At 40.7% G+C, this 20,786-nt stretch overlaps 1 protein-coding gene across 3 annotated transcripts in view; it reads left to right on the top strand.

Moving 5' to 3' along the window:
• The first annotated feature begins 642 nt into the window (after positions 1 to 642).
• Positions 643 to 20,786, top strand: part of SLC15A1 (solute carrier family 15 member 1) — a 47,001-nt gene continuing 26,857 nt past the window's right edge. Inside the window, exons 1-7 of one of the 3 annotated variants that reach the window (XM_070751196.1) lie at positions 643 to 993; positions 10,958 to 10,980; positions 12,897 to 12,981; positions 13,090 to 13,231; positions 16,395 to 16,514; positions 17,743 to 17,842; positions 19,303 to 19,393. In XM_070751196.1, the coding sequence (XP_070607297.1) occupies positions 990 to 993; positions 10,958 to 10,980; positions 12,897 to 12,981; positions 13,090 to 13,231; positions 16,395 to 16,514; positions 17,743 to 17,842; positions 19,303 to 19,393 (565 nt within the window). In that variant the 5' untranslated portion in view covers positions 643 to 989. Of the gene's footprint in view, positions 994 to 1,950; positions 2,518 to 10,957; positions 10,981 to 12,896; positions 12,982 to 13,089; positions 13,232 to 16,394; positions 16,515 to 17,742; positions 17,843 to 19,302; positions 19,394 to 20,786 lie in introns of those variants that run through there. The other 2 variants (XM_070751197.1, XM_070751198.1) reach the window with 2 other exon arrangements.

Below are 20,786 nucleotides of genomic sequence, written 5' to 3'. Positions count from 1 at the left end.
TTGCCACAAAGAAGAGGGAGTCAAGGTGTTCTCCAAAGCACCTGAGGTTAGACCAAGAAACAATGGGTAGAAACTAAATAAGGAGAGAAGCAACTTAGAACTAAGGAGAAAATTCCTGACAGTTAAGAACAATTGATCAGTGGAACAACTTGCCTCCATAAGTTCTGAATGCTCCAACACTGGAAGTTTTTAAGATGATGTTGGATGACCATTTGTTTGAAGTAGTGTAGAGTTTCCTGCCCAAATAGGGGTTGGACTAGAAGACCTTCCAACTCTGTTGTTGTTGTTGTTGTTGTTGTTGTTGTTATACACTGCTCAAAAAAATAAAGGGAACACTCAAAGAACACATCCTAGATCTGAATGAATGAAATATTCATTTTGAATAATTTGTTCTGTAGGAAGTTGAGTGTGCTGACAACATGTGAAATTGATTGTCAATCAGTGTTGCTTCCTAAGTGGACAGTTTGATTTCACAGAAGTTTGATTTACTTGGAGTTATATTGTTGTTTAAGTGTTCTCTTTATTTTTTTGAGCATATTGTTGTTATTATCATCATCATCATCATTAGAGACAGAAGTAGCACCTGTTAGATTTCTGTCCCATCACGATACAGATAAAGGCACAGGAGGACCAGGGGATAAAAGCAGCAGCGGCGTTTATCGATTGCTTATTAATGGGCCAAATTAAGGAGCCGGCCTTTTCCTCCCACTCCCTGCCCTATAAATTCCTCCCGGAGCCATGGAGGAAAGCGGTTTGCCTTTTTCTCCCGGGTGTTTTTTCGCTCTCGGGAGTGAGGGCGGTGGACCCAGTTCGTCCCTGCCCGACGCCTACCTCCTTCCCCACTTTCTTGGCCAGGTAAAGGGGGTAGGACTTGGAGTCCGGCCAAAGGCAGAGGCTTTAAAGAAACCGACCTCCTTCACCTCCGTCCCTTTCCACCTCAGCATCTGCCCCAAGTAGGACCGCCGAGAGCAGCACCAAGGGCGGCCCAAATGGGTACGTACGGACGGGAAAGGAAAGGGGTTTGCGCAGCGGCCCGCGTGGGGGGTCTCCCAAAGGAGCCAAGTCTCCCGGTCTTGATCAAGCAAATGGGGCGGCAGCCCGCCGGTTGCTTCCCGCGTTCAGGCGTCTCCCCTCACTGTTAATTCCGTCGTGAGGCGCCTCTTGGCTTTTAAGGCACCTCGGGAGTACTTCTGCGCCCTTAGGCTGCAATTGCGCTCCATCCGCTTCTCTGGCGGGGAAGCCCCATAGAACGTTTACTCCCGAGGAGACAACTGCGGGGTTGAGGAAGCTGGGCGGTTCCTCGGTTTTTATTTTTTTTAATTCCGACGTTACCTCTCTCCCTCCTCCTGAAACGTAGGTCACGGGGAGCGGGGGATGATGGTTTGTGTATTCTCCATAAAGCGGGAGCACCAGGGAGCGCGACAAGAGCGGCCAACCGCGGGCGGCAAAAGGAAAAGAAATATTCCCTGGCCCTGCTGAAGAAAAAGTCTGTGGAGATTCTTCAGTCATCCAGAATCCTGGTTGTCCCAAAGCTTGCTTGCTTGCTTCTTTCTTTCTTTCCCTTCCCTATCTATCTATCTATCTATCTATCTATCTATCTATCTATCTATCTATCTATCTATCTATCTGTCTTCTCAAGAGGCAACTGGATTTTCTGGGGGTTTCTCTGAAGACGTTTCGCTTCTCATCCGAGAAACTTCTTCAAGCTGTTGAGCTTTGAAGAGGCTTCCCGGATGAGAAGCGAAATGTCCTCAAAGAAAACCAGTTGCCTCTTGAGAAGCAGCAGCAGCTTAAGAAACATCCCGTTCCCCTCAAATAAGGAAATTAAGGGCGGCCGCCTCCTTCTAAATCCCCTCCCCCCCCTCCACGCGCGCTCAAGGCGACTCCTCACACAGCGACGAGCGCCCGCCAGCCCGCCGAGCAAAGGGAGCGAGACCCGCCAGCGCTCGCGGGCCGCCCCAGGTGCTTCGAGGAGCGAAAAGGGCGGGGCGGGATTGGCTGGAGTTGGCGGGCAACAGCCGGCTGCGAAGAGCTGGAGAAGGTGGTCCGCCGACGGCCGTCGCGGCAGAGTCCGAGAAAACTCCGTCGCCAAAGGCCAGCCGCGTTTGGAAAGAGGCCGGCTGCTCTCTTCGACGTCCTGACGTTCCCCAAAACCGCCTTGGTTCTCTCTCGCCCCCGGCTGGATTCTCTTGACCCAGTTACCCGAGGTTCAGTCAACCGCGGCTTCATTAATGAATGAGCCCGGTATTTTTTCTGGGCGGGACGCGTCGCTCGCACCCCGGCGCGCGAGGCTAAAAACTGGGGGCGTCGAGGTGCGTCTTAATCTGTACCGCCAGTTTCCTCGCTCGTGCGCGCCCGTGAGGTGAAACTCTCAGGCGCTCCACTCCCGCCCTTTTTTGGGGAGAGGCGCCCGCTCAGCGGGGGGGGTGTAGGGGGGGCCACCTGACCCTCGACCTGGGGGGGGAAGGGTCGGGGTCGGAGGAGGAAACCGTCTCTGACGAAATAAACTTGCAAAAGGTGAGGCGACGCTCTGCGCTTGGAATCCAAGAACTCGCCTCTCCAAGAGGCTTTTGTGGCTCTTTAACAGCTTGGGCGGAGCAGATGTATCGCATTTATACCGGGGAGTCCTCGACTTACGACCACGCTTGAGCCGAATATAGATGCCGCTGACGTGAGGAGATTGAAGCGAGCCTTGCCTCGCTTTACGACTTTTCCTGCCACCTTTGTTAAGGGACAAAATTTAAGCGAGCTTTGCCTCGTTTTATGAGTTTCCCTGCCACATTTGTTAAGGGAAAATCACTGCAGTTGTTTAAATTAGTATTAAGGTGGGGGTGAAGGGATTCTGGCATTCCCCCTTGACTTTTTTTTGTCAAAAGGTTGCAACTGTCATAAATGTGAGTCAGTTGTGGAGCGGGCTAATGTAAATCGCGTGACCACTGGGATGCTGCGATGGGGATAAGCATGATAAAACTCTCATTTTCTTCAGTGCCGTTGTAACTTTGAATGGTCACTAAGTGAGCTGTTGTAAGACAAGGACCGCCTATATATGCACCCACTTTTGTGGAAAGTGCCAGAAGCTTTGTGCTGTTTATCTTTGTGCTGTTTATGGCTATTGCTCCCCAATAAGGACTGGACTATTGAACTGAGTTTCATCAGAAGACTTGGTGCAATTACTTTAAATGCCTTTCTCTTGGTCTCGCTTACTAAGCAACTAGATAATAGAAGACAGGAGGGGGGGGGGAGTTTCATCAACAAGGTTAGCTAATTGTTAGGCTTTTAAATGACGCTGGGCATGCATAAACCTTATCTTTAAATCTCCAGTGTGCAACCTGTACAGTGCCAAGATAAAAACCGTGCCAAATTGACATTACATTTACTGAGAAAGCAATCGGCCTCTCCTAGCCTTTCCGAAACCAGTATTCTGTGTTTGTGAAGTACCTAGCTACAAACTAACCAGAAAGCCTGCTTTAATAGAATCCAGGATCATGAGGCAAATGTCTAGTGTCAGAAAATTGGTGCTGTTCAGGTGAATTTGCTATAATTTTTATATAGTCACCTAAGGCAGTGTTTCCCAATCTTGGCTACTTGAAGATATCTGGACTTCAACTCCCAGAATTCCCCAGCCAGCATTTGCTGGCTGGGGAATTCTGGGAGTTGAAGTCCAAATATCTTCAAGTGGCCAAGGTTGGGAAACACTGACCTAAGGAACCCATAATGTTCTTATGGAAACTAGGTTCCAGAAACTAAAGCAGTTTAAATAAGCTGGCTAAGTTTTCTACAAGGCTAGCTGAATCTGAATATCCTTAACTAAGCTAGGGGTGCTGGAGGTAATGTTTTCCCCTTTCTCTTTCCACAGTACCTTCTCATTATAAAATGGACTTGATCCACCTGATTGATATGAGATTGAGGCTCTGTACCTTAATCCTGGCCAATCATACCAAAAATCCCAAATGTTTTGGAGTCTGCCACAAGTCTTATACATAAAAGAGATCTACCCTAGATATCACTGTTTTTTATATGTCAGCTTGTAAGTTAATTTGCATTAAGTTATTGGTTATAGGTTATCACCTATAAATGTGCATTAAGTTATTGGTTATAGGTTATCACCTATAAATGTGCATTAAATTATTGGTTATAGGTTATCACCTATAAATGTGCATTAAGTTATGGCTATAGGTTATCACCTATAAATGTGCATTAAGTTATTGGTTATAGGTTATCACCTATAAATGTGCAATAAGTTATTGGTTATAGGTTATCACCTTTAAATGTGCATTAAGTTATTGGTTATAGGTTATCACCTATAAATGTGCATTAAGTTATTGGTTATAGGTTATCACCTATTACATGCCTTGGGGCCTGCCTATTTACAGGGCCATCTTCTGCCACATACCTCCCAGAGGCCTATTATATCGCACAGAATCGGCCTCCTCCAGGTCCCGTTGACTAAACAATGTAGGTTGGCAGGACCACGGGGCAGTGTCTTTTTGGTTGCTGCCCCGGCTCTATGGAACCAACTCCATTAATTAAATCCTGGGTTCCTTAAATTAATCTGCCTAAAATTCAGTGAGAAAAAGTGTAAAGCTAGAGGTACTACATTCCCTTCCTCAAAAATCCTCTGGAGGTTATTACTCCAGCCCAGGGGTGAAATGCTACCAGTTTGGGCGCACCGATAGCAGCGGCTGCCAGTGGTTTGGAGAACCAGTAGCAGTGGCAGCGCAAGGCTCCGCCCATCCACCTGGACATCGCCATTTTCTTGTTTTTAACACTCTGCACATGCGCAGAGCTTTCTGTGATAACCTTTTGTAACCTTCTGACAAGCAAAGTCAATGGAGAAGCCAGATTCAATTAACAACCATGTTACTAACTGAACAACTGCAGTGATTCACTTAACGACTAAGGCAAGGTCATAAAATGGAGCAAAATTCACTTAAATGTTTCGCTTAGTCATTTTGGGCTCAATTGTGGTCGTAAGTTGAGGACTACTTGTGTGTGAGAGAAGAAAGCTTCATTCTAAATTGCTTGCTGGCAAATGAAAGGGAAATAATTAATAAAAAGGAAATACATTTTATAGCACCACCTTCTGGCTCTGTAGCACTAATGTGTTTGGCTAAGCAAATTGGTCTGTCCTCCTCTTGTGCTAATGGGCAGGTAGACCAATTTCACAAGGGATGAGTAGAATCAAACTTTACTACAAAAAAGATTCATATAAAGTATGCAAGGCCTGAGTTTGCAGAAAACAATATCAGAAAACATATAAAGGACTTAAACACACATAATGCTAAGATAAAAAATAATTGAATATTTTCTTTATCGGAGGTTGACTAAATTCCTGCCCTCTTTTAAGAAAACCTCTTGCTCATTTTCACCTGCAGTCTTTCCAAGGGCAAAGCCTTTTCCTCTACAGCATAGAGCAAGTGCTTAGTTAGTTTGACTTGGTACATGACAAAGCATGTAACTCCCTTGTACAGATGCCAATTCATAACTCTAGCTGAGAGGAGATCTCTCTCTCTCTCCCTCCTTTCCCCTCCTATAATCTCTAAGATAGATGTAGTTAGGTAGAAATCTATATTAGAAATAATGGCACAGGTAAGGAAGGGTCCCCAAAGTCAAGCAGATATGGTAGTTGAGAGCTTACGATTGAAGCGTTTTCATTTCGTACATATCATGCCTGATATTAAGTTGATATAAAGGAACTTTGATTGTGGGTTCAAGACTTCCATTATTACTATTTTTAAACCACCTTATGGCTACTCTATAATGTTTTCAGTTCTGGTGCCCAATAAGAGTTCATCATGCAGAATTTACTGTTTTTAATTTGTCAGCTCGTTATTCCCATTTGTGCTGAAATTATCCCCTTTACCATTAAATTGTTTTCAAATTTCTTGCATCAGTTCTGCCCATCATACTTTACAAATCATGCACATTCAGATACTAATGCTTCCATTTATCAAAAGAAGATCAAAGAAAGCTTGAAAATTATAGTAAAGTTGGAGATGTATGTTTGGTTTTACAATAAGGGTTTTTTAGTTGTTTTACTATTGGATTTAAATGCTGTTTTTTATTACTGTTGTTAGCCGCCCCGAGTCTACGGAGAGGGGCAGCATACAAATCCAATAAATAAATAAATAAACAAACAAACAATTACATTAAATTAAAATAAAATAAAATAAAATATTAAATAAAATAAAATAAATAAATAAGCACTCAGCTTCCCCCTTTTTGAAAGATACTAGCTGGTTTTATATTTTAGTTCTTATTGTAAAATAATGAGTTGGTTTAAAGTTATAGATAACAAAAAGTGTTTAATTGTCTCTTAACCACATGGTAATCACTCTTGTGTTTGACCATTGACAGTGGCTTGCAAAAGTGGACCTTTTCATATGCTGAAGGGTGCACAGAACGGTATTTTTTTATTAAATTTCTATAGCTGCCCATCTCAACAAGTGACTTTACATGGCATAAAATCATACAATACAATTACAATATAGTTCAAATTATATATGGCAGCAGAGGGAAAAATATCATCATATAAAGTGATGGGTTCCTACGGGTACGGTCAAGTACGCAGAACTAGTAGAAAAATTTTGGTTAGGCACGCAGAACCGGTAGAAAAGTTTTTTTCCCTTCTGGGCTGTGGGTATGTTTTTCCTATTGCAGAAAATGAGGTTGAATGTGTATAATTTTAGAAGAACTGTGTGTGTATAGCATATATACATAGAATTAAATAGTATATTTTGGATGTTCAGTAATAGTTAATAGATAGGGAAATTGCATCTCTTTGAGGCGAGGAGAGGCCAGGCACCATAACCCTAAGCCAAACCCTTGATGTGAGTGATGCCAAGTTGGCCATCTTTAAGCCAGTCACATGATCTTTAAGCCACCCCCCAATCACATGATCACCAAGCCACTCCTACCTGGTCACAGCCACACCCACAAAATAAGTCACGCCAACAGTGATTTTTTGCAACCCTTCACCGATCATATATGTCAATATAGCCAGGAAACCTGAATCCTTCACATCCATGCCCAGGCACAAAGCCAAGTCTTCAAGGCCTTATTCAAGGCCTCAAAAGCCTAGAAGGTTGGGTCATCCTCAACTCTGAAGGAAAGTGCTCTAGGGGATGGGCTAGAAAAGAAGGCACATCTTTGAGTCACTGCCAGTCAAAATTCCTTAGCTGATGGGATTCTTATGCCCAACCTGCCTGATAGAATGGATGGGTAGAAACCACTGGGAAAATATGGTCTTTAAGTGTTAGGATCCCAAATCATGAAAGGCTTTAGAGGTAACAAACCAATACCTTGAATTGCACCAGGAAATACACAGGCAACCATTGTGTCTCTTGTAGTAATGGTATTATACGTGAAAAATATTTGACACTATTTGCTACCCTTACAGATTCATTTTGCACAGATTAAAAGTTTCTGAATGTTTCAAGGGCAATCCCAGGTAGAATGCATTGCAATAAACAAAACGAGGTCACAAGGATATGAGTGACCATGAGTAAAGCCTCCTGATTCAGGAATGGTGCAACTTGTGCACAACCTGAAAGTGTTCAAAGGCCTTACTAGCAGTGGCTGCTCAAAATGCTCTTCTAGCAGGAGCTACAAGTCCAGAAAGACTCGCAAATTATACACAGGGCTCATCTGCACCAGAGCCATTCCATCCGGGACCAAAAGAGGGGAGAACCTTGTCACCAGAGATTCCTGATACCCAGACCCATTCAGTCCTGCATGGGTTGAAGCCCATAGCAGTCCATCCTGATCCCTAGAGCCTCCAAGCACTGCCACAGGATATCTTACATGTTTTGTATTTATTTGTTGTGAGCTGCCCTGAATCTCAGGAGAAGGGCGGCATAGAAAATCTAATGAATAATCTAATTAATAAATATCTACAACGTTGCTCAGGTGACCTGGGATGGAGATATAAAGCGGGGCATTATTAGCATATTTATGCTTCACTCCAAACCACTGGATGACCCCACCCAGCAGAAGTAAAAAATGAAAGAAAGTTGATTTTATCTATCTATCTATCTATCTATCTATCTATCTATCTATCTATCTATCTATCTATCTATCCATCCATCCATCCATCCATCCATCCATCCATCCATCCATTTATTTGACTTCTATGCTGTCCAATCCCAAAGGACTCAAGGCGGCTTATAACAATATAAACATAAAACAATAAAAAGAAGTCAAATATAAATCTAAACTATAAAACCTAATTAAAACATATTTAAGCTAACCAGTCAATGCACATGCATTCCATTCATACAATTTGGCCATGATAGTTGTTAATTCATGGCCCCCAGGCCTGCTGGCAAAGCCAGGTCTTCATGGCCTTACGGAAGGCCAGCATGGTGAGAGCAGTACAGATCTCGGGTGGGGAGCTGATTCCATAGAGCCGGGGCGGCAACAGAGAAGGCCCTCCCTTGCGGCCCCACCAACCTGCCTTGCTTAGTCCAGTGATTTTCAACCTTTTTTGAGCCGCAGCACATTTTGTACATTTACAAAGTCTTGGGACACACCACCAATCAAAATGACACTCTAACACAGTACATATTATACATATAGTTAATAATATAGTTTCTAAATGTATTTATACTCAGTGTGAAACCTGGGCCTGTTTCAATGAACACAAAAGGGAGATCCTGGCAGGAATGGTAGAAAGTCACAGTCTCGCCATCTGTTTTGATGGTGTATATAGAGATTTGAGCTCTTTAAGAAGATGACCCTTTAGGAGGCCATATACAATATAGATAACATTGTGATGCATTGTATATCACCCTCTGCGGGGGCCTCTTATAAAAAGAAAATGTTCAAATATCTATATACACCATCAGGATAGACATAACCAGCTGAGGCTGAGGCTTCATCTAGTGGTGGCAACATTTACCTCCAGTCCTGACCAGAATTAGAAATCGGGACCATGGAGAGGAGTAGCAGCTTCAACTACTCGCCGCGGCCACACAATGACAAGTGCGCAGCAGCCCGAGGGGGACCTTCCTGGGTGTGGATGAGAGGCAGCCTGCTATTGGTTCATCGCTAGTAGTCGGGATGAATCCTAGAAGGTGATTGGTCAGTGAGCATTCCCTGTGCCTCCACTCTAGCTGGAGGGATTGTGAGGAGAATGTTTATGTTCGGATGGAGGCAGCTGGCGGCGGGCCAGATAAATGGCCTCCGCGGGCTGTATCTGGCACGTAGGTTGTAGTTTGGTGACCCATGTTTAATTTCCCCAAGGCACACCTCACCTTGTCTCATGGCACACTAGTGTGCCATGGCACATTGGTTGAAAAACACTGGCTTAGTCAACGGGACCTAGAGGAGGCTAACTCTATGTGCTCTTATTGGTCTCTAGGAGGTATGAGACAAGAGACCCACATTTTAGCCAATCTTTTGCAATGGGTTTCCACTAAGGACTTAGTTGTATAACTTCTGACAATTGATTTCTTGTGTTTGGAGCATAGTGCAGTTTGATCCTTAACAGTAGCTAACAGCACTCTTATATTTTCATACATTGTGAACTATGAGCCTTTTGCTATTAGAATGATCACAAATAGACCTGTAATAACTATAGATATGCTTATCCCATAAATCAGTGTTCTAAAGTACTCCTTGTGCTTAGGTTTTATCTTCAAGATAGTATAGCAGGGGGCAAAGGTATCTCAAGGAATGCTGACGTGAATTCTGCCATTGTCCCAACTTTTAAAATTCTGAAGTCATATACAGTGATACCTCGTCTTACAAACCCCTCGTCATACAAACTTTTCGAGATACAAGCTCGGGGTTTGCAGATTTTTTTGCCTCTTCTTCCAAACTATTTTCACCTTACAAACCCAACCCGCCACCATTGGGGTACCTCTGGACTTCTGTTGCCAGCGAAGCACCCGTTTTTGCGCTGCTGGGATTCCCCTGAGGCTCCCCTCCATGGGAAACACCACCTCCGGACTTCCGCATTTTTGTGATGCTGCAGGGGAATCTCAGCAACACAAAACCCGGCGCTTCGCTGGCAACGGAAGTCCGGAGGTGGGGTTTCCCAGCGAGGGGAGCCTCAGCAAAATCGCAGCATCACAAAAACACAGAAGTCCGGAGGTGGGGTTTTGAGGACTTCCGTGTTTTTGCGATACTGCAATTTTGCTGAGGCTCCCCTCGCTGGGAAACCCCACCTCTGGACTTCTGTTGCCAGCAAACCACACATTTTTGCACTGCTGGGATTCCCTGCTGGGATTCCCCTGCAGCATCACAAAAATACGGAAGTCCAGAGGTGGGGTTTCCCATGGAGGGGAGGCTCAGGGGAATCCCAACAGTGCAAAAATGGGTGCTTCGTCTGGCAAAAGGGGTGAGTTTTGGGCTTGCACACATTAATCGCTTTTCCAGTGATTTCTATGGGAAACATTGTTTCGTCTTACAAACTTTTCACCTTACAAACCTTGTCCCAGAACCAATTAAGTTCGTAAGATGAGGTATCAATGTATAATGTAATAATTTCTAGGCTCTGGCACTGCTCAGATATTAGTCCTCCAGGAAAACAAAGCTTATGGTAGTCAGAGATGTGTAGGAACATTTGCAAGCAGAGGTCTTCACCAAATTGGTGCTCCCCTAATATATTGTATAATTACTTATCCAGAACAGGTGGTAATTGGGAAGGGATAATATACGTAAAGAAATCAGCTTTGCATTTTCTAAGGATAGGCTTTTTTCAACACTGTGGCTTGGAAATGTGACTAAAGTATGATTATCTTTCAGTTTTTCCATAGATCTTTCATGTTACAGTATTCCTATTTAAATTTATAATTTATAGATATGTAATAGAGGATCACCTTTAAATATTGCTGATGTAATGCCTGTATTAAGAAATATACCTAAAATTCCATCCTCGCAGTAAGAAATGATTGTTCTACTGTTGTACTGTACTGACTATTATTTTTCATTTTTGTTTTTGTTTTCCAAACAGAGGAAAGTAAAGGAAAACGTAGGGTAAGTGTTTGAAAAACATGGAATTTTCCTTCCTTCCTACTCTTTTTCTCCTTTTTTTTCTAAGAACACATTATTTTCATTCTATAATTTCTTGACAGCTTCTAGTGCAGAATTCAGGGCTGATTTTGATCTTTGCTTATATTATAGAGGTTCTCAACCTGGGGGTAGGACTCCCGTTTCACGGGGGTCGCCTAAGACCATGGGAAAAGACATATTTCCTATGGTGTTAGTAACTAAAGCTTCTATTCTGGCTCCTTGGAACATATTTTAACAATCCGACCAATCAGGCATTTACAGTGGGGGTGTCCCTCTGACCTTCCTGCCAATCAGCTTAAAGCTCTGTTGGGAGAATTGGCGCTAGACTTATGGTTGGGGGACACCACAACATGAGGAACTGTATTAAGAGGTCATGGCATTAGAAAGGATGAGAACCACTGTAAGGTTATGTTAACCTAATTTCGTTGAATGTAGCCTTTACAGGCAGTCTTCGACTTACAAGAGTTCATTTAGTGACTGTTATAACGGCACCGACTTTTGACCATTTTTCACATGACGGTTGCAGCATCTCAATGGTCACATGATCAAAATTTAGATGCTTGGGAACTGCATCATATTTATGACCATTGTAGTGTCCTGGATTTATGTGATCATCTTTTGCCAAATTTACTTAATAACTGTGTTACTAACTTAACAACTGCAATGAATGGAAAGAAAAGAGGCAAAATGGAACAAAACTCACTTAACAAATGTTTCCTTCAACAACATAAATTTTGTCTTAATTATGGTTGTAAGTTGAGGACTATCTGTATATATTTATTGACTTGTTTTACTAATATTTTGAAAAGGAAAAGAGAGAGATTACATCAAAGTGTTACAAATCTTTTTCTGATTGCTTATTATGGTTAGTCTATAGTTAAAATACATGTTTGAATTTTAATTAAATATAGCAAAAATTATACAGTGATCCCTCGATTTTCGCGATCTTGTTCTTCGCAAAACGCTATATCGCGATTTTCCCCACCCGATGACGTCACTCTCTTCCGTCCTTTCTCATCTTTCTTTCTCTCTCTTGCTTTTTCCTCTCACACTCTCTTCCTCCCTCTCTCATCTCTTTCTTTCCTTCTCTCTCTTTCTCTATCTCTCCCCCTCTTGCTGGCGGGCGGCGGGCGGGCGGCGGGCGGGCGGGCGGGCGAGCGGGGGCATCAGCGAGGAAGACCAGGGAAGGTTCCTTCGGCCGCCGAGCAGCTGATCTGCTCGGCAGCGCAGCAGCAGCGAGCAGGCGAAGATCGGGGTTTCCCCTTTGCGTGGGCGGCGGGGAAACCCCGATGTTCGTCTGCTCACTGCTGCTGTGCTGCCGAGCAGATCAGCTGCTGGGCGGCCGCAGCAGCAGCGAGCAGACGAAGATCGGGGTTTCCCCGCCGCCCACGCAAAGGGGAAACCCCGATCTTTGTCTGCTCGCTGCTGCTGCGCTGCCGAGCAGATCAGCTGCTGGGCAGCCGAAGGAACCTTCCCTGGGTCTTCCCCACCGCCCACGCAAACTCCACCATCTGCGCATGCGCGGCCATGAAAAAAGGGCGCGCATGCGCAGATGGTGTTTTTACTTTCGCAACCCTACATCGCGAAAAATCGATTATCGCGAGGGGTCTTGGAACGGAACCCTCGCGATAATCGAGGGATCACTGTATTCTCTAATCAGAGTATAGTCCAGAGTTAAACTAGGATTTATTAGGGGTTTTAATGGTGTTAGTGGATTTATCTAATGAATTTGTTTGTAGTACTTAGCTATCCTGTTGGAGGCTGTACATCGGCACATAGTGCATTCCAATAAACATGAAGTATTAGTAAATGTGGTAAAACAGTTGTATACTTTTATAAACATTACTGTTAATTCTGTTGTTGCTTTTGTCTTACTTCAGGCCGGTTGCTTTGGCTACCCGCTTAGTATCTTCTTCATAGTGATCAATGAATTCTGTGAAAGATTCTCCTACTATGGAATGCGAGGTGACTTTAAAAATTTATATTCTAAATTATATTCTAAATTTATATTCTAAATAGCTGCTCACTATTTTCCCCATTAATGACCCATATTATTTTCTTTCCTTTTTTTAGCTGTGCTTGTCCTCTATTTCAAGTTTTTTCTCCACTGGGATGATAATCTATCTACTGCTATTTACCATACATTCGTTGCTCTCTGCTATCTAACGCCTATCCTTGGAGCACTCATAGCGGACTCATGGCTGGGAAAGTTCAAGTGAGTGTATATCGGTAGAAAATACACCTAGGAGATTCAAATTCTTCTGGGGCGTTTGAAGGTGGGATTAATTCTTAATTCAGAATTGGATCAAATTATGGCACATTTCATTAATCTATCAATATATAATCCAGGATCCTATATGAAAGCTCAGAAGCTTGACTTAAGTAGAGAAGTGCATATTTTCTTTCAGGCATTATGTGTGCTTGGTGTAATCCAGTAAGTAGGTAATAGCAGGCCTAAAGAAAAAATGTTTGATTTATTTAAAACAACAGGTTAAATATAGATAATATTCTGTTTCTGTCATATTAAAATTACAATTAAAATTACATACAAAATTACAATAAAATTACAATTAAAATTACATACAAAATTACAATTAAAATTACATACAAAATTACAATTAAAATTACATACAAAATTACAATAAAATTACATACAAAATTACAATTAAAATTACATACAAAATTACAATTAAAATTACATACAAAATTACAATTAAAATTACATACAAAATTACAATAAAATTACAATTCAGCAGTTTGAGAAACGGGGGGGAGGCTTTGCTTGTGGGCATCTTGTTTTCACACATTTACTTTAACACTAAAGGAAGTACACTTTGGTGCAATTTTTCAATTTCTATCCAGTGAATAATATAATTTTCATCTTTAAAAGATTTTGGCAGTGTAGTTCTCTGGCTTCTAAGGGGAAAAGTTGACTTTGACCATATATATTGATTTCCTGTCAATATATTGACTTCCTGTCAATGACTAATTTAACTTCAACCACAACAACACATGAGCACACAGCAGATGCAAACTTAAAATAAACCATTCTAAACTCGACTGCAGGAAATACGAATTTAGTAACCGAGTAGTTGATGCATGGAACTCACTACTAGACTCTAGTATCATCAACTAACCCCCCAAATTTTACCCTTAGACTATCCACTGTTGACCTCTCCCGATTACTAAGAGGTCAATAAGGGGCGTGCATAAGTGCACCAGAGCTGCTTCCGTCCCCTGTCCTAAAGTTTCTCTTTTACTAGTATCATGTATATAAATATTATTATATCTTTGTATACAGTGTTCCCTCGCTTTTCGCAGGGGATACGTTCCGAGACTGCCTGCGAAAGTTGAATTTCCGCGAAGTAGAGATGTGGAAGTAAATACACTATTTTTGGCTATGAACAGTGTCACAAGCCTTCCCTTAACACTTTAAACCCCTAGATTGCAATTTTCCATTCCCTTAGCAACCATTCAGATTATTACTCACCATGTTTATTTATTAAAGTTTACTTTTTAAAAAAATTATTAAAGGCAGACGAAAGTTTGGCGATGACATATGACGTCATCGGGTGGGAAAAACCCTGGTATAGGGAAAAACCCCGCAAAGTATTTTTCAATTAATATTTTTTGAAAAACCGTGGTATAGACTTTCCGCGAAGTTCAAACCCGCGAAAATCGACGGTACACTGTACTACCAGTACGTACTTGACAAAACAAACAAACAAATAAATATACAATGTACACTCACTTCTTCTGGCCAACTCTGAAGTCAAATAGGTTTCTCCCAGAATTGTCCTGCCATTTCAGAAAGCAGTTGCATGAACACAGGAGAAAACATAGGTATTTCAAAAAGTTGCAGACAGGTGTAACAGTCCCTATATGCATGCAGTCATATTTTCCCCTTCAAATCACATAAACTGCTGCCTTAATCAAGATACACTGCTGGAGGAATACATCTCATATGTCTTCCACTTTTTGCTTTTACAAAAGCCATTGATCAACTCAGTGTCAACTTAGACACCATGTAAACAGATTTTTCTATGACCAAAGTGGAAGAAAAAGATTACAATGCCCAAGGAACATGTAATATTTTGTATATTCTTGCTCCTACTTGGTTTTAGTTATAAAATTCAGCTATCCTGCTTGGAGGAAAGTTGTATTAAAGAAAATTGCAAAATTATGTCAGAGGTAATTTACATGTAAGATCTTGTTAACAGTTATAATGAGCATCAAGTAGGTTAACCACATCAATTAAAGAGATGTTTTGATTTCATGTTGCCATTTGCTGTTTGTTTCTGTTTTCTATCAGGGTGTTACCTGGAAGTTATCCCCCACTTTGTTGTTCCAGGAATACTGGTTTCATGGGTGATCAGAGATGACATACCTGATATTTCATGTTTTTATTACTGTAACAGTGCAAAACTCAGTAGATTTCCCTTATCTGTTTTCCAGTGTGGTTATTAACACATGACCAGGAAATGTTTACATTTGTTGAGAGAGGAAGATGGTTTATTTCTGAAAAGGCCCAACTGAACTTGTCAATTTAGAATCTAATCAAACATGCAAAGATGAAATAAATGAGCGAATGATCTCATGCTATGTAAATCCCATGTTTTCTACTTTAATAAAGTGTTTTATCGGAAATGTTTAAATCACATACAAAACAAATACAGTGAAGACTTTTGACTTCTGGACACTTATTTAAACACCAGAGGTACATAATACTTTCTTAAAAGTGGACCTAATGTTTAACATTCCCCCAAATTTTTTTTTTACATAAGATTGTTGAGTACTGCAGATATACTGTATCTAGAGAACAGAAAATAAGATTTTTCAGAAGACTTCTTCATTGTACATATTATATGGAAGTTTAATACAGTAATGGGTTCGCCTACACACATACTGCGAATGTGAAAGTGTGTGTTTCTGTGTGTGAATACACTGCAAACAGGATTAATTTCAAAGGGACCCAGTCAATATATTTGTTTTGGTTATTTTTGTACACTTAGAATTTAATTTGAAAGACAATAGCAAACCATATATCACTGCCAAGAAAACTATATAGTCCTGTCCTAAAGTTCCCAGGAGATATATTCTATTTGACAGTCTTTACTGTTTTACTATTTTTTCACTCCATTATCCATATTTGACATCTCCCTCAAAGAAGTTACTAATACCGACAACCCTAGTAGGAAAACCATCAAATACTGAATAGCATTCAGCAATGTTTACATACGTGCAATTGAATATGCTCATTGTTTATTATTACACACTGTATTAAACTGAGTTAACCAAGGAAACATTCTTGTATTTAAAAAAAAGAGTAAGAGAGATAGCATTAAAAATACATCTTCTGTCTGTGCCCTTCATTACAGGACCATTATTTCCTTATCCATTGTGTACACAGTTGGGCAAGCAGTCTTATCGGTGAGTTCCATAAATGACTTGATGGATTCAAATCACGATGGTGCTCCGGATGACATTAACATTCCCATGTAAGTTGCACTTATCTTTATCTTTTTCATGAACACATATTGGGACCTATTAGGCATTCACTGTACCACAAATCTGTTTACTGTGAGCTTAATTATTGTAGTCTTGGTTCCTCCCTTTCTATCATCCTATGACCCTGCCATGCGGCAAAGTCCAAGGAGCTTTTTACTGATGCAGCAATAGATCACAGATCTGCTTTTAAAGTGCTTCCATTACTGTCTTTTGATTGTGCTGTGAAAACCATTTGAAAGAGTTTGTTTGGATTTTCAAAATGGAAACTTTGTCAGCTTGCAATCTCCATTTACAAAGAAAATTACTAATTTTATAGCACATTGGTAAAGATTTAATTGTTAGATACAATTAAATCTTAAATAAGCTATTTTTCTAAATTCTTGCCCTTCTAAGTTACAATATAAGAAATAAAGCTCTCTCTCTACCCATTAATGATGACTAGATTAGATGCTTGTCCATTATAAAATTAACCTTTCTAAATTGTACCTTATAATAATAATAAATGTATACAGGGGATAGGAAAACTAAGTGGTTCACAGAAACAACATGGAAGAGTTTTAGATGAACATTTTACATGTTTACAGATTCTCCCAGAAAATTCTGTATATTAAGCAATACTTTTGTAACATTGCATTGCTTTTAACTTTTGTCTAGCATAGCAGTGTGCATGTCAGTTTTCATTCTAGATCTATAATCTTAATTATCTCTTCTTAAGTTTCCTAAGGATGCATATTTCCCATGCAGATGTTCCTGGGTCAGGGTTTTTCTTTCTTTACATACTGGCAGGCTTCAGTTTAATGAGCTCAGCTTAGTATTTATTATTGTCATGGTTAGTTTTGAATTTATGGGTTACGTACATATAATTTGGAACTGAAATGTATTGCAATAATCACCATTAGGATGGTAAGCTAGGTGTAAATCTATACCATATTAAAATATGCTTTGGAGAGGATATTAATTTGTTTCATAATGTATTTTTTAATTTCAGTTTTCCAAATCCTATTTTCACAGGGGGTTACCTTCAGGGTGACTAGATATATTTTTTACTGCAACCCCTTCAGGATTTTCAGAGATTCTATTATATGCCTCAGCTGTTTGTTCATGTAGCCCATTAGCAAGTACATCTCAATATTCAAAGTAAAACATAGATAGAAAAATACATGTGAAAAGACGAGGGTACTTTTACATCACTCATCTATGGTTAACCTGTTCTTGCAGTGCTTTCTCTATGATTGGTTTGGTCCTTATTGCTCTGGGAACTGGTGGGATCAAACCATGTGTTGCAGCTTTTGGGGGAGATCAGTTTGAAGAAGACCAGGTATATATTTTATTTAATTACTTACAAATATTGTAAACTATCATCCTTGTTTTGGACCATAAGGAAGCAAGCAGAGGCTCAAGAAATGGAACTACACATGGATTTCATTTGAATGTAGTTTGTATGTGTGTGGCACTATGTAGTTCATTCTATTACAATATGCAACTACAGTGGTACCTCTACCTAAGAACGCCTCTACTTAGGAACTTTTCTAGATAAGAACCGGGTGTTCAAGATTTTTTTGTCTCTTCTCAAGAACTATTTTCCACTTACAAACCCGAGTCTCCGAAACTATAACTGGAAAAGGCGGGGGAATACCTCCGTGGGGCATCTCTAGGAATCTCCTGGGAGAAAATAGGGCTGGAAAAGGTGGGGAGAAGCCTCTGTGGGGCCTCTCTAGAAATCTCCTGGGAGGAAACAGGGCCGGTAAAGGTGGTGAGAAGCCTCCATGGGGCCTCTCTAGGAATCTCCTGGGAGGAAACAGGGCCTGTAAAGGTGGTGAGAAGCCTCTGTGGGGCCTCTCTAGGAATCTCCTGGGAGGAAATAGGGCCTCCACCCTCCAATCAATTTGGGGAAACCACATTATTTGCTTTTACATTGATTCCTGTAGGGAAAATTGCTTCTTCTTACAAACTTTTCTACTTAAGAACCTGGTCACGGAACGAATTACGTTCGTAAGTAGAGGTACCACTCTATTTGTATTTCTATTTCATTCTATTGCAATATCATTCTATTTGCAATATACAACTTAAAATTCAATGGAAGAATAGTATTTCAGAATTCACATCAACTTCTGTCTATAGAAAAGCTTGTTCTATGCCTTTTTCTCTCCTACTTCACCATGTGGCTTATACATTTCCAGTACTGTTTAGTATCTTTGCTGCAGGTACAGTTTGGCTGAAATTTCCTTAGCCAAACTTACAACTGGCAACTTTCTCCTGTGGAACAAATGTAGTCAATTGGGTCCCAGTAATCATCTGCTGTCTAACTTATTTCCATATAGGTTAAAAAAAAAAAAGGTAGTCCTTGACTTATGGCAATTCAAGAACAGAATTTCCATTGCCACGAAAAGCAGTGAATCTCTTCAGTTGTTAAGTGAATCAAACAGTCCTTAAGCAAATCCACTTTCCCCATTGATTTCGCTTGTCAGAAGCTAGCTGACATATGATTCTGGGACACTGCAACCAATGAAAATACATGCCAGTTGCCAAGCATTAAAATTTTGTCATGTGACTGTGGGGATGCTGCTACAATCATAAGTGACTTTTTAGTGCCTTTGTAACTTTGAACATTGCTAAAAAGTAGTTGTCAGGACTACCTGTAAACATTCTTTTATTCAACTTTTAAAAACTGTATAATAAATGATTTTGCAAAATATATTAATTTACAGACACCCTACATTTTTATATTAGAAGAGTATCAAATACCAATTGATAATAAGGTTCTTCTTTGTATTTCAGGATAAACAAAGAAGCAGGTTCTTCTCTATATTTTATCTTTCTATTAATGCTGGAAGCCTTCTTTCTACTATCATTACCCCAATACTTAGAGGTAAAATTTTTCTACATCACATTGATAAGTTTGCCTTGATATATGCACGGGTTTGCTTAACACAAATATAAGAGTATTGGTCTGTGCTTCTGATTAAACCAGTATGCTTCTGATTACAAGCAACCTATGATTATTTTAATCTTTTGTCATCTACTGTTGAAGTGACGAAATTTAGATAGAGACAAAATTAGTGAACCAGCAAAATGTTATGGATACCATTTACTTGGACTTCAATAAGGTATTTGATAAAGTAGACCATAACCTACTATTTGACAAAATACAAAAATGTGGGTTAGACAATATCACTATGGAATGGATTTGTAACTGGTGTTTGGAAACTTCAGATCGTGCAGAATGCAGCCGCGAGAGCCATCGTGGAGCTTCCAAGATTCACCCATGTTTCCTCAACACTCCGTGGCTTGCATTGGCTGCCGATCAGTTTCCGGTCACAATTCAAAGTGTTGGTCATGACCTTTAAAGCCCTACATGGCTTTGGACCAGACTACCTCCGGAACCGCCTGCTACCGCATGAATCCCAGCGACCGATAAGGTCCCACAGAGTTCGCCTTCTCCGGGTCCCATCGACTAAACAATGTCATTTGGCGGGCCCCAGGGGAAGAGCCTTCTCTGTGGCAGCCCCGGCCCTCTGGAACCAACTCCCCCCGGAGATTAGAATTGCCCCACCTTCCCTGTCTTTCGTAAGCTACTCAAGACTCATTTATACCGCCAGGCATGGGAAGTTGAGATATTCCTTCCCCCTAGGCCATTACAAGTTATGCATGGTATGGTTGTGTGTATGTTTTGTTTTATAATAAGGGTTTTTAGTTGTTTTATTATTGGATTGTCACATGCTGTTTTTATCATTGTTGTTAACCGTCCCGAGTTTACGGAGAGGGGCGGCATACAAATCCAATAAATTATTATTATTATTATTAACTGCATTCTATATGCAGCCCTTAATGGAATTGCATCTACATGAAGGGAAGTGTGCAATGGGATACTCCAAGCCTCTGTCTTAGGCTCAGTACTCTTCAATAACTTTGTCAATGATTTAGATGAGGGGATATCATCATATTTGCAGATAACACCAAGCTGACAGGTATAGCCAATACTCCAGAAGATAGGGTCAAGACACAGAAGGACCTTGATAGGCTTGAACACTGGCCCCTATTTAACAAAATGATATTCTGTGGTGAGGAAAGTAAAGTTCTACATTTAAGCAAGAAAAACCAAATGCATAGGTATAGAATAGTTGGAACCTGGCTCAATAGTAGTAACTGCAAGAAGAATCTTGGAGTCTTATGAACAACCACTTAAACATGAGCCATTTTATAATGCCAAAGTAAGATCACACCTTATTTATTTATTTATTTGTTTGTGTGTTTGTTTATTT

This window comes from Erythrolamprus reginae, chromosome 4, assembly GCF_031021105.1.
Source record: "Erythrolamprus reginae isolate rEryReg1 chromosome 4, rEryReg1.hap1, whole genome shotgun sequence".
Taxonomy (NCBI): Eukaryota; Metazoa; Chordata; class Lepidosauria; order Squamata; family Dipsadidae; genus Erythrolamprus; species Erythrolamprus reginae.
Note: the sequence above shows the minus strand (reverse complement) of the source record. Positions and strands in the feature narration are given on the sequence as shown.